Here is a 14,430-nt window from a genome sequence, read left to right on the forward strand (position 1 = left end):
TTGCTAGACTTGTAAAATGAGTTTATTTCTCATCTGTTTTTGAAATCATGTCTAGGAATTCCTGATTATCCAGTGGTTAGAACTCAATGCTCTCACTGCCACGGCTCCAGGTTTGATCCCTGGTCAGGAAACTAAGATATGGCATGCCAACTGGCCAGAAAAAAAAAAAGAAAGAAAGAATCTGTAGAATTGGTTGTATTCCCTCTGGAATACATCTGGACTGGGTTGTTTTGTGTTGTTTTCTTTGACAGTATTTTAAATTACAAGTTGGATTTTTGTAGTAGATAAAAGACTGTCCAGATTTTCCTGTCTTTTTCAGTCCATTTTTATAACTCACATCTTTAAAAGAATTTGCCCATTTCATCTAAGTGTTTAGTTTATAATTGCTTATAATACTCCCTTAGTGAAAGTGAAAGTTCGTGAAAGTTAAGTCACTCAGTCGTGTCTGACTCTTTGCGACCCCGTGGACTGTAGCCCACCAGGCTTCTCCGTCTATGGGATTCTCCAGGCAAGAATACCAGAGTGGATTGCCATTTCCTTCTCCAGGGGATCTTCCCGACCTAGGGATCGAACCCAGGTCTCCCGCATTGCAGGCAGACGCTTTAACCTCTGAGCCACCAGGGAAGCCCATAATATTCCCTTAGTATCCTTTGAATATTGATAGCATCTATAGTGCTGTCTCCTTCATCATGCCTGAAGTTGGTTATTTATGTTTTATCTTCTCAGTCTACTACTAGTTTAGTAATTTTATTATTTTTAAAGATACACCCTTACTTTTGTTGTTTTTTCTATTTTTTTGTTTCCTTCTATTACCTTTATTAGCTTATTTGTCTTACTTTGGGCTTGATTTACTCCCTTTTAAACCTCTTAAGATGGAAGGTTAGATTATTGTTTACCTCTTTCTAACACAGACATTTAAATTTATTAATTTCTTTCTAAGCACTCCTTTAACTGTATCCCATATATTTAGATATGTTATATTTTTATTTTCATTCTGGATTTTTTTTCTCTTTCTACTTCTAAGTTAGTGTTTCCTGAAAGTATGGACTGATAGTCCTAAAATTAATCTCCATAAAATGAAAAAATAATTCTTTTAATCATATATTTTGTTTATGCTTAATAATTTTAATAGGTCTGATCCTTTTTGATCCTTTTTACTGCTTTGATAAATAGCATGTGTGTTAGTCTTACTGTTTTCACATGTGGAATTTGAAGCTCATAATTTATTGAGACCTAAAGAATGATATAGAATCATCCTTCTTATACTTTTGCTAATAAAACACCAAATTGCAAGTGAAAATATTGAAGTGAATTAAAGCACCACATTTTTTGTAGCATTTCAGATATAGTATGGAGTGTATATTTGTACATATTTTCAGTCAGTCTAAATAATAAGTATTTTTAAATATTTGGAGTTTTCTTAAATGCTGGCCTACCTACTACATAGGTAGTATTCTCTTCACACGTCCCTGACTGATTTCTCAGAACTAATCATAAGATCAGAGCAGAGGCATAGTTAGAAACGTTCTCGTTAATTCCATTCCCAAGTTATTTAATGAACCTTTTTGCAAGTGAATAACTAGTGTAAGTCGGGAAAAATACATCAAAATTTCTCTTATTTAAGCTAATTGAACATTTTCATCATTCTTTCAGAATTAATACTACTATGAAAATGTAAATACAGAAGGTCTTCTAGATTTTAAAAAGGCTTAACAGCTAGTAATTATATTTATTAGACTCACAGTTTCAATAAATTTGTGGAAATGGTCATTTAAAAATATTAGTATTTTAAAACTTATACCGTCTCAAAAAGCAGCATTTACTCACAATTAGCATTAAATATTTGCATTAATATTCTGTTTTACGCCCCTTAAAATTTCCTAACAGTCTCTGAAATCATATACAATTAATTTAGAATTTGGTCCACTTCAAACTTGTTTGATTTTTCTCATGTACTGAAGAGAATTATTTACTAAGCAATTAACAGTGTAAATATCAGATTTTTTTTTGGTTCATCTAAGGAGCCCAGTTATTTTGAAGAACCTATGTAGAATGATTTGCATATATAAAATCAATATATAGATGAGTTTCAACATTAATGTGTAGTCTCTAGTTTGAAACATTTTATGGGTAGTCAGTTTATGTTGTTATATACTTTGAAACTTAAATTGCATTTACTTTTAAATACTAACTTAGGTCTTTCACTAATTCATAGTGTCCTACCCTCACCTCTGTTATTGGTCAGCTTTTTTGCAGATTATCAAACGTATTTATGCATTGAACACCCTCTTCCTTAACATTTATGGCAACTACTGTAAAGGTTTGTCTTTCCTTTTTGGCTATGGACTTGAAGGCCAAAGTAAGCAGGTGTTGCATCATACTGAACTGAATTACACGGGATCAAGAAGGATGCTGGGTGAGGGGGGAGGAGCAGTAAGGTACTTTCCTTTGGGAATGCCCCACAGTCTAGTGCCAAGTTCATTCCAATTCATAGCCTAGGACAATAGCCAATTGTCTTTGTCACTGCAGTGTTTCACAGGCAATTTCTCAGATTTTTTTTCCTCTAATTTCCTAGGGAGATGGACTCGTCTCTGTCATTTCTGCTGTGATCTATTACTTTTATTTTTAGTTGTGGATTTCTTTTGTTCAGAAGTAGCTTTATGTCAGCTGTAAAAAAAAAAAAAATTGCTAATTGAAGTTATTGACATAATTTTATTTCACATGCTTTAGTAAGTCTAAAAAACCATCTTTTTATTTACAACTTACTATTAAAGCATATTTTTTATGATATTTAAAAATAATTTTTATAATTACCCTTAAAAGAAAATATATTTTTATATCACAATAAAAATTAAAAAAAATTTTTTTCCAAATATGCTGTTTCATTTTTCTCTGCACAGTTTGTCTCTTTTTCTATCTAGCAGCACATAGAAAAGTTCCAGACGTTGGAACTTTTTCTAATTAAAGCTCAGCCAAATTAATAGCTGGGTGAGACTAAGCAGAAAGCAAGAAACATTTTTAAAAATGAATTTGTCATTCTTTCACACAATATTGTAGCATACTTATGGAGAAGCCCAATAGCCAAAGAGAAATGACTGCCAAGAGGCTAACATGAAATTTTTAAAACTTTCAAAATAAAATGAACACCCTAAAAACTTAGAAAAAGTTAGGGGGGCCCATGTAAAAAGTTTGCATCAGAGTAAATCTGGAAATCTCATCAGCATCTTGCCTAGTTAAAAAAAAAAAGAACAACACAACATTCTGATGGCTAATACTTTTTATTTTGGAGTACTATGCATGGCCACACTATTGGTCAGTTGTGCGGATTAAGATGTTCAGAGATGCTAAGCCAATAACAACAACATTTCCCTGCCACTCTTTTTGATGAAGCTTTTGAAAGAATACTCCAGCAGAGTTAAGGAGAACAGAATAGTCAAGTGTTAGGAAGGCATAGGATCCAGGAAAAAAGGTGATTGAAAAGACCAAGGAACCATATTCAAGAATGAGAGCTGGTCCATTATGAAAGCAACTCATGCTTGAAGAAACCGGTGAATTATATGGTACTTTGAGAATTTAGAAAATAATATTGGGTTTTGACAGAACTGATGGATCTGGAAAACATTTAATTAAGTATATAGAATATTAAACATTTTTTTAAAAATTAGGCAGTTATACAAAAAATTAAATGTGCAAAAGAAACCCCATTGAGAGTATACCAGTTGACTGTAGAGTGAACAATATCTTAGCAATTACACCAATGGAAATACCATTAATACTGTTAATTTAACTAAAAGTTGAGCACTGATTATGTTGGGAAGAGAAGGATAAAGTAGTTTAAAGAGCTAAATCCTTGTTGAAGTCAACAAATGCTGCCTAACAATCAGTAAATCTAGAAATAGCAGAATAAGCATCAGTACTAAAATGTAAAAGAAAAGACAAACATCTGAATTATTAAAAAAAAAATAGGTACTTTTGGGGAATGGTAGGGGGCCATGTTTTTTATAAAATTTTACTATTTAGGGCATTTTAAAACTCTTTGCAAACGCCCCTTTCCTAAAAATAAAATTTAATTTTTAAAGGAATAATGGTATTTAAAATGTCAAGGAAGTAGAATAATTATGGATTGTAGTCAACTTTGTACATTTTGTCTCATTATTTCCTAGAGTTCCTGGAATAACTATTGCTACAGATATCATCTGTGGTTTTCCTGGAGAAACAGACCAAGATTTTCAAGAAACAGTGAAACTTGTTGAAGAGTACAAATTTCCAAGTCTCTTTATTAACCAGTTTTACCCAAGACCAGGAACTCCTGCTGCAAAAATGGAACAAGTTCCAGCACAAGTGGTAAGACACTTTTCTTGTAAGATATTAAATTTAGCCAGTAGCTATAACAATGCAGCTGTGTTGCCTACCTTCACGCAACCAGCTCATGGTTTGACCCTTAAGTTACAAATTATGGAGTGTTTGTTCCCAGCTGGGGTCAGGGGCAGGGAGACCTTAATACACTAAATGACCTTAGGCGACTAAAATGTTACCTTTTTTTTTTTTTCCTCTTGGGGAATGAGGGTCAGATAACACTGGAAAAAAATTTTTTAACTTATATTTAGTACTAACTATATTTACAAGATAAGTCCTTGGATGTTTGAAAATAAGGCAAAATATAAATATCTGTGAGTAAAGGAGGCTTCCCTGCTTCATAAGAGCTGCTTTTCATAATTTGTTGCTTACTGGGGAGTCCCCTGGTTTTTCTCCCTTTCCATAGGATAGATTTGATGCTGTCTTTCTATTTTGTATGTGGTATTGCTTTCACAATGAACCTCAATTTCATCCTTACATGTTCATTGATATATTAGAATAAGATGACATGAAATAAATGTGAAAGAGCTTGAGATCCAGGAAGGGCAAACTGTTTCCCAGAATGCCCCAGAAATTAATAGCCTCACACAGTTTCTCACACAGTAGGCCAATTTCAGTTAAATTCATTGGCTCAAGGTGAAAAAATATTAGTAAGTCTTAAGAGGAAGTAGAATTTTTTTCAATGAAAATTTTCTGCTTTGTTTCTGATAGCTAAAACAAATTGTGTGCTACCATTAATTTTTCATAAACATAAAAAATCAAATGAACCTTGCTTTTTATATCTAAATTTTAATTTTTATTGACATATAATATGCATACAACAAAATTACCTCCTTCCAGCATGTGGTTTTTGAATTTTGATAAATGCATTCACTACTGTAACTGCACCTACCATCAAAATATGGAACAGTTCCGTCAGATCCCCTCAAATTCCCTTTTACTTTTTTGTAGTCATCTACTCTCTCCATCCCCAGCTCCTGGCAACTGCTGTTCTATTGTCCTTAAATAGTCTAATTCATTCTTTTTTAAATTTCTTAAATTAAAAAAAAGGTTTTGAACTATGAAATGCATGCAGGAAAGCGTGTTTCTAGATGTTTTCTCTCCGCCTCTTTTCTGGTTTCTTGCTGTTGTGGCAGCGAGGAGCGAGGCGAACAGCAGCGGTGACATGTTTGGACAGAAGTAAAGCTGCTGTCCACCCGTGGGGCTGCTGGGAATGCAGGCTCTGAAGCCCCACCCCACCGCAGACCTCCCCAGTCAGTCTTCCTCTCCAAGTGATTTGTGTGCACATTAAAACTGTGGTCTTGCAGAAGACTCTTGAGAGTCCTTTGGACTGCAAGGAGATCCAACCAGTCAATCCTAAAGGAAATCAGTCCTGAATATTCATTGGAAAGACTGATGCTAAAGCTGAAACTCCAATACTTTGGCCACCTGATGCCAAGAACTGACTCACTGGAAAAGACCCTGATGCTGGGAAAGATTGAGGGCGGGAGGAGAAGGGGATGACAGAGAATGAGATGGTTGGATGGCATCACTGATGAAATGGACATGAGTTTGAGTAAACGCCAGGAGTTGGTGATAGACAGGGAAGCCTGGCGTGCTGCAGTCCATGGAGTCGGAAAGAGTCAGATGCGCCTGAGCGACTTAACTGAACTGATCCTAGTTTACCATTACTTTACTCTACACATGGACATCACCAGATGGTCAACATCGAAATCAGATTGATTATATTCTGTGCAGCCAAAGATGGAGAAGCTGTATACAGTCAGCAAAAACAAGACCAGGAGCTGACTGTGGCTCAGATCATGAACTCCTTATTGCCAAATTCAGACTGAAATTGAAGAAAGTAGGGAAAACCACTAGACCATTCAGGTATGACCTAAATCAAATCCCTATGACTATACAGTGGAAGTAGGAAATAGATTTAAGGGACTAGATCTGATAGACAGAGAGCCTGATGAACTATGGACAGAGGTTCGTGACATTGTACAGGAGACAGGGATCAAGACCATCCCCAAGGAAAAGAAGTGTAAAAAGGAAAAATGGTTGTCTGAGGAGGCCTTACAAATAGCTGTGAAAAGAAGAGAAGTGAAAAGCAAAGGAGAAAAGGAAAGATACTCCCATTTGAATGCAGAGTTCCAAAGAATAGCCTGGAGAGATAAGAAAGCCTTCCTCAGCGATCAGTGCAAAGAAATAGAGGAAAACAACAGAATGGGAAAGACTAGAGATCTCTTCAAGAAAATTAGAGATAATCAAGGGAACATTTCAGGCAAAGATGGGTTCAATAAAGGACTGAAATGGTATGGACCTAACAGAAGCAGAAGATATTAAGAAGAGGTGGTAAGAATACACAGAAGAACCGTACAAAAAGATTTTCACAACCCAGGTAATCACAATGGTGTGATCACTGACCTAGAGCCAGACATCCTGGAATGTGAAGTCAAGTGGGCCTTAGAAAGCATTACAACGGACAAAGCTAGTGGATGTGATGGAATTCCAGTTGAGCTATTTCAAATCCTGAAAGATGATGCTGTTAAAGTGCTGCAGTCAATATGCCAGCAAATTTAGAAAACTCAGCTGTGGCCACAGGACTGGAAAAGGTCAGTTTTCATTCCAGTCCTTAAGAAAGGCAATGCCAAAGAATGCTCAAACTACCACACAGTTGCACTCATCTCACATGCTAGTAAAGTAATGCTCAAAATTCTCCAAGCCAGGCTTCAGCAATATGTGAACCAAGAACTTTCAGATGTTCAAGCTGATTTTAGAAAAGGCCGAGGAACCAGAGATCAAATTGCTAATATCCGCTGGATCATCGAAAAAGCAAGAGAGTTCCAGAAAAACATCTCTTTCTGCTTTATTGACTACGCAAAAGCCTTTGACTGTGTGGATCACAATAAACTGTGGAAAATTCTGAAAGAGATGGGAATACCAGACCACCTGACCTGCCTCTTGAGAAACCTGTATGCAGGTCAGGAAACAACAGTTAGAACTGGACATGGAACAACAGACTGGTTCCAAATAGGAAAAGGAGTACATCAAGGCTGTCTATTGTCACCTTGCTTATTTAACTTATACGCAGAGTATATCATGAGAAACGCTGGGCTGGAAGAAACACAAGCTGGAATCAAGATTGCCGAGAGAAATATTAATAACTGCAGATATGCAGATGACACCACCCTTATGGCAGAGAGTGATGAAAGTGAAAGAGGAGAGTGAAAAAGTTGGCTTAAAGCTTAACATTCAGAAAACTAAGATCATGGCATCTGGTCCCATCACCTCATGGGAAATAGATGAGGAGACAGTGGAAACAGTGTCAGACTTCATTTTCTTGGGCTCCAAAATCACTGTGGATGGTGACTGCAGCCATGAAATTAAAAGACGCTTATTGCTTGGAAGGAAAGTTATGACCAACCTAGATAGCATATTAAAAAGCAGAGACATTACTTTGCCAACAAAGGTCCATCTGGTCAAGGCTATGGTTCATTGGAAGAACTGTTGCTGAAGCTGAAACTACAATACTTTGGCCACCTCATGCGAAGAGTTGACTCATTGGAAAAGACCCTGATGCTGGGAGGGATTGGGGGCAGGAGAAGGGGGCAACGGGGATGAGATGGCTGGATGGCATCACCGACTCGATGGGCATGAATTTGAATAAACTCCGGGAGTTGTTGATGGACAGGGACGCCTGGAGAGCTGCAACTGATGGGGTCGCACAGAGTCGGACGCGACTGAGCGACTGAACTGAACTTACTCATCTATTTTTAATCTGTCCTCAAATCCACCTAAGGAATTTCTAACTTTCTTTAATTTATTTTTTACTTCTAGAATTACAATTTGATTCTTTTTTTTATAGATTCCAGTGTTCTGGTGAAGTTCCCCATACTTTCCTCTGTATTTTTTTTTTAACATGTTTAATCAGTTACCTTAAAGCCCATACTGAATTCTCTAATATCTGAATCTAATGTCAGTTTGTTTGTATTGTCTTTTTTTCCCTTGATTTTGATAACTTGTCTTCTCTTTCCATATATATGATCATTTTCATTCTATGATTACCTATGATTAATTTTAAAAAACAGCTATGGGTTCTAGACTGTAATATATCTTCCTCTGGGAGGACTTTGGTTTTGTTAGACTCTAAGGTAAGGACTGGCTATTGCAACTGATCTGAGATTGATTTTTGAAACTAATTTTCAATCTTTCTGAGGATTGGGTTATTTCTAGCTTGCCCTAACTTTTTGAAGGCGGAGAGTGGTGTGTTGGTATTTAACAGCTGACATTCACTGGGATGGGTTCTGACTTGCAGCTTTTGCCGATTTCCATAGTGTAAATACTTCCACTGTAGCCAATTTCAGATCACCAGTGTGATATCACTCAACATGAAATTGGAAAGAGAAACACATAATCAACTCTTGTGAACTGATAAAAAGCCTGAGCAAACCAAAATTCTGTGGTGGTTACCAGGGCCTTTTCTTTATGGCAGGTTTTCAACTTTTAATTTTTGTCTCTGCAAGCTCATGAAAACCCTTAAGGCTCTGCATAGTTACTCAGCGTCTTAGCTTTTACTTGGCTTCTCAGGCTCCCATCCACTGCTTACAAGTTGGTAAATACCCAGAGGGGAAAGGTAGATTCAATATTGAGCTTTTCTCTAGGATTTTAATTCCTCAGGTTCTCACTGCCTTGATAGCTTTTTGACATTGAAACAGTACATATTATAAATTTTATTCACCTTTTCTAACTTTTGTTGGCAAGATCACTGGTCTGATACAAGCTGGTTTGCCTTAGCCAGAAGCAGAACTCTGCATAAAATCAGCTTTCAGATGCTTTTTATTTTGTTCTTTCATCTTTTACACATAACCCCTCAGCATCTTCCTTACATTATTAGACTTCAGTCATCCAGCCCGGGCGTAGCAGAACCTTTTTTTTTTTTTTAATGACTTTATATATTTTAGAGCAGTTTTAGATTCAAAGCAAAATTGAGTAGAAGGGACATAGAGTTCCCATATAGTCTGCCACATACACATGCAGCTTCCCCTGATACTGGCATCGCACGCCAGAGTGGTATGTTGGTTACATCATTATCACCCAAAGTCAGTAGCTTATATTTCATTTCACTCCATATTCTGTGGGTTTGGGGAAATGTGTACAGACATGTAACTACCATTATAGTATCGTACAAAATAGTTTGATCATCTATACAAATCCTCTGTGCTCTCCCTTTTCATTGCTCCCCTGCCCCTCAATATCACTGATTATTTTTACTGTCTTCATAATTCTGCCTTTTTGACTGTGTCATGTAGTCGGGATCCTAGAGTATTGTAGCCTTTTCAGATTGCCTTATTTCACTTAGTAATACGCAGTTAAAGTTTCTCCATGTCCTTTTATGGCTTAATAGCTCATTTCATTTTAAAACAACAGAAAGCCATTGTCTGACAATTCTGGACACTAAAGCCCAGAGGCAGGCCCCTGCTTCTCTGGACCACACAGGAGAATCCTTCCTTGCCTCTTCCTAGCTTTGGGTGGTTTCCAGATCGTCTTCTGTTTGCTCATGGCTAATGATCTGCCTTTGTGTTCACGCGGTGTCCCTATGTGTCTGTTGCCTTCATATGGCCGTCTTCCTGTAAGGGCTCCGGTCAGAACAGGCTTGGGACCCACTGCACTTCTCATCTCAACTTCTTACATCTGCAGTTACCCCCCTTTTCAAATAAGGTTGTGTTCTGAGGTTAAGGGGTTATGACTTCAACATACAACACAATCCACAGCACTTCTCTAAATTTCTGTAATTATGCTCTAGGTGAAAACTGTAGCCTGAAAGACTTTCATCTTTATAAAATTCAGAATCTTAAGTAAAGGGAATTAAGTACTAATGATGAAACTTCAGAGACTTTCCATCAAAGCGAGGATGTATCATGTGCCTTGAATCTCACTGGTTTTCTTAAATTTATCAGAAATTAACAATTGTCTACTCTAAAGTAGGTACTTTATGAAACTCCTTAGTAACTAGACTTCACTGAAGTAAAACACTGCTACCAAATACTTAGATAGCAAATTCTTCTGTAATTTGTTTCCCATTTCCTTATCTAAAAAACCAGTGATAAAAATGGGCTGTAACCCATACTGAAAGAAAAAATAACAGTTACTTTCAAACAACACTTTTTATCCTGTCTTTAGAATGCCTCTTAGTGAAAATATGTTGTTGCCTTAAATATATTTTATTTCCATTAAAATCAAACTCCCCAAATGTTCTTTCAAAAGGTCAAATTTGCATGTTTATATTTTCTATTTCATTGAATCTTCATTTATTAGTCTTTATTAATCTTAAGTAATTCTATTAGTATTTTAAAAATTGTGGCTGAGGTTCTTAGTCTAACTAGAAAAGGTAACTTAAGTTGAAAAAGTCCTTTGATTCTTAGCTATCATTTCCAGACTTTCTTTTTAAGAAAATTTTGATGAAGAATAATGAAACTGTAATGAAGTCTGTGTTTTAAGAGGCCTATGACTAAAAAAAATAAATTTTAGGTGACAAGACTAGCTTTGGAATGTTCATGTTGGTTTAAAACATTACCTTGTAATATTAAATCCACCTGCTTGCTTGTCTTACATCTTGGAACCAGAGATAGAGATAATGTCTTTAGATCTATGTTAGCATAAAATACTCGTAACTCACTCACGTGCAGTTTCTAGTACATTTACCCTAGGGAGAACACTTCTTCCTCACCTTTGAACAGTGTGGGTGCTTGTTTCTGAGACAGCTGCAGGGCCATCCTTGGGGCAGACGAAGGTAGCTTTGCTGAAACTGTCCCTAGTGGATTTCACTGAGGGAGTGAAATTTTGCTGGAGGTATTTCAGATCAGGGCAAGGTGACCACTTGGAATAGATGTCAAATAAGAAATGTTCTTAAATCATATGCAGATTTAAGAACAGTGACATATAACTGCTCTCCCAAGTCTAGCTGCCTGTGAATTCTTTCAAAAAGCAGAATGGAGAAATAAAGCAGATAGAAAAGAACGTTGTCACTTTCTGTAAATGTTTTTAAAACATGTTGTTGTTTCTGAATATGATGTAAAAATTTAACAGCTCAATATTTTAGAGAATCTCAAGCTGCCTTAATGGAAGGAATTCTGGTATTTTTACCTTGCCTTGATAGCATAATTACATTATTTACACAGTTTCTGATTTTCAAATTAAACTTTTTTCTTTGGGAGGAGAGGGAGAAGTATTTTCCAGAGTTTTTATACTCTAGATTGTTCATTGTATTTTATTCTAAACCAATTTCCAGTCATACCTCAAGGCAAGCCCTTTTTCTCATGGTCTTTTTCATTTGATTTATCTTTTCAGAAGGAATATTTTGAGTTTCTTAAGCAATTAATAGCATTTGGTTCCTCCAGTGGGTCTTTTAAGTTTCTTTTTTCTGGACATGTCATATCTCTTTCTCCTTCCATTTTTGATAGAGTTTTTAGCCTGACAATAGTTTTGTTTTTATATATTTCAGTAGATTACTTAGAATCTTTTATGATGACTCTAGAGTAACAGTGAGAAGTATGAGCTAGATTTTCATCCATATAGGTGGTTGGGACACCCCACTCCAGTACTGTTGCCTGGAAAATCCCTCGGATGGAGGAGCCTGGTAGGCTGCAGTCCATGGGGGTCACGAAGAGTCGGACACGACTGAGCGACTTCACTTTCACTTTTCACTTTTATGCATTGGGGAAGGAAATGGCAACCCACTCCAGTGTTCTTGCCTGGAGAATCCCAGGGATGGGGTCGCACAGAGTTGAACACTACTGAAGTGACTTAGCAGCAGTAGCAGCTGGTTGGGAATCACCAACCTTGTATGAGTTTTAATACAGATGGTGTTCATTTAACAAATGGAGAATCAACTTGAATGGTCTCTAAGGCCCCTTGAAACTCTTGTCTTTGATTCTCTATCATTTGATTTTAAGGCCACCATTCAAACCAATATTTAGAAAATTTGGGTGCTTTAGTTTCCTAGATCATCCACCTAAATATATTTTCTGCATTTCCCTATTCTTTCACCTTTTACTTTATTATAAATCTGATGACTTTTTGTTTGTATAGTCAATTAATGGCTTTTTCTTGCATATAAACTACTAATAGTAAACACAATAATTAGTTTTTTGTGGGGACTTGAAATGGCAGCAGTGAGACCAACTGTGGTAGAGAAAATAATTGGCTCCCAAAAATGTCCACAGGCTAATCCTCAAACCTGTGAATGCATTGCCTTATAGAATAAAAAGGGCTTTTAAGATGTGATTAAGTGAAACCATGTGAAATGAGTGGGCTCTGTGTAATCTCAAGACTTCTTCTAAGAGGAAGGCAAGAAGGTTAAACCTAGAGAGAGGAGATGTAAGATCAGAAGCAGAGATCAACTAATACGCTTTGAAGATCAAGGACAGGACCATGAACTAAGGGATGCACGTGGCCTCTAGAAACTGGAAAAGGCCAGGAACAGATTCTCCCCTAGATATTCCAGAAGGAACACAGCATTGCCAGCACCTTGATCTTAGCCCATGAGACCTGTTGTAGGCTTCTCACCTCCAAAACTAGGAATGGGGTAGCATGAGTGAGACCACTGTTCATCTTTACTGCCATAGGTGGGTTTTTGTTTTTTAAGGTGATTGGTCCTGATTCCTCTCGGCCTGATCATTCATTCTTCAGACAATCCCAGCCCGCCCTCAGTGACTCCTCACTGCCCCTACCTTGCTTTCTGCAATCTGAATCTGTCCTTTTGCCTCCCTGCCTGCCACAGAGCGCTGCCTAACTTTTTATTAAGTCCTGATGTGACGTTAATGAACTAATCCCATTATCATGTAAATCAGTTCTCATGTAGTCAAGCCCACAGGACTAGACATATGTAGACTGAAACTCCAGGATGGAGCCATGTTTTGCTCAGGATGGTAAAGGAAGAAAAAGCACAGATTTTTGTTAGTACCCGAAACCTTTTCATATGACTCTTCTGTTAAATACAAGCCTTTAGAGATGGCCATACTTTAGAACCATAGTTTGTCTTGAAAATCTTAGTATTTCAAGTTTTCTAAGATAACCCAAGTTTAGGACAGTGAAAAGTCAGATATGATTTGAGAGCCTTGAGTTCAGTGATAGCAGTCTGAATTTGTACTTTATAGTGACCTCATAGAAAGTCTTCTTTTTTAACCTTTCTTAGAAAAAAATGCACTTGTTCCTTATGATTTCTTTTTAGATTTGTTGCTTTCATTTTGGTGTTTATTTTTAGTCTGCTTATTTTATGAATTTAGAATTACCAAAATAGTGGGAAGGTATTTGGTTGTAAGTTTTCTCTCAGATGCTGAATAATTGTGGGTCTTCGGATTGAGAAGGACTGAGTGATTTTGTATTAAATAAAGAGAATATAAATTCTATCCTTTGCAAAGTCATCTTTATTATATTTTAGTCTAACTTTTTTTCAGTAATGATTACGTGCTTTGTTTCATATAAGTTTCAGAAAAGTTGGAAAGAGCTACATAATTCTTTTATGCCTTTTATATGAATTTGATTTATTAAAATTGTAATATTCAATTTGAACTCATTTTTATTACCTTAATAACAATTTTAGAACTGAGTAGACGCTTCAAAATAACTTCTAAAGATAAAGAACCTTAGAATCTATCCTGTTTTTTGATCTTATATTATTTTTTCTGTGATAACTATGGTTCATTAATAACTCCATATTATGACCTTCCAAGGGATTTATATGTGTAGTTCCAAGTATTAGAGCTAATGTTAAATGTGTATTTAGGTCAACAGAATATATTTGGTAATTTAATATGACACTCTTTTCTAACTTCTGCCTCTTAGGATCATGTTTATTTCATAATTAAGGACTATCTTTATTTTTGCTACTCATAATAAAATACCTTTATTGAAGTGGTATGTAAGATTAGAAGATATATTGGCAGGGAACAGAACCTTCCATTGTTTAAATATTAATATGTGCCTGAATCATATAGTCTGTATTTTTCATATACTTTGTCCTATGTTATTCTTCCAACAATACTTTTAGGTGTTGTTTCATACTTTAGGGGTGAGTTAGGTGAAGTTAGT

At 36.3% G+C, this 14,430-nt stretch overlaps 1 protein-coding gene across 7 annotated transcripts in view; it reads left to right on the forward strand.

Moving 5' to 3' along the window:
• The window catches only part of CDKAL1 (CDK5 regulatory subunit associated protein 1 like 1), a 603,129-nt gene that overhangs the window by 458,278 nt on the left and 130,421 nt on the right, over positions 1-14,430 (forward strand). For all 7 annotated transcript variants that reach the window (XM_070456204.1, XM_020875786.2, XM_020875789.2 and 4 more), the window contains one exon: positions 4,164-4,344. In XM_070456204.1, the coding sequence (XP_070312305.1) occupies positions 4,164-4,344 (181 nt within the window). The remainder of the gene's footprint in view (positions 1-4,163; positions 4,345-14,430) is intronic.

This window comes from Odocoileus virginianus, chromosome 27 (assembly GCF_023699985.2).
Source record: "Odocoileus virginianus isolate 20LAN1187 ecotype Illinois chromosome 27, Ovbor_1.2, whole genome shotgun sequence".
Lineage (NCBI taxonomy): Eukaryota > Metazoa > Chordata > Mammalia > Artiodactyla > Cervidae > Odocoileus > Odocoileus virginianus.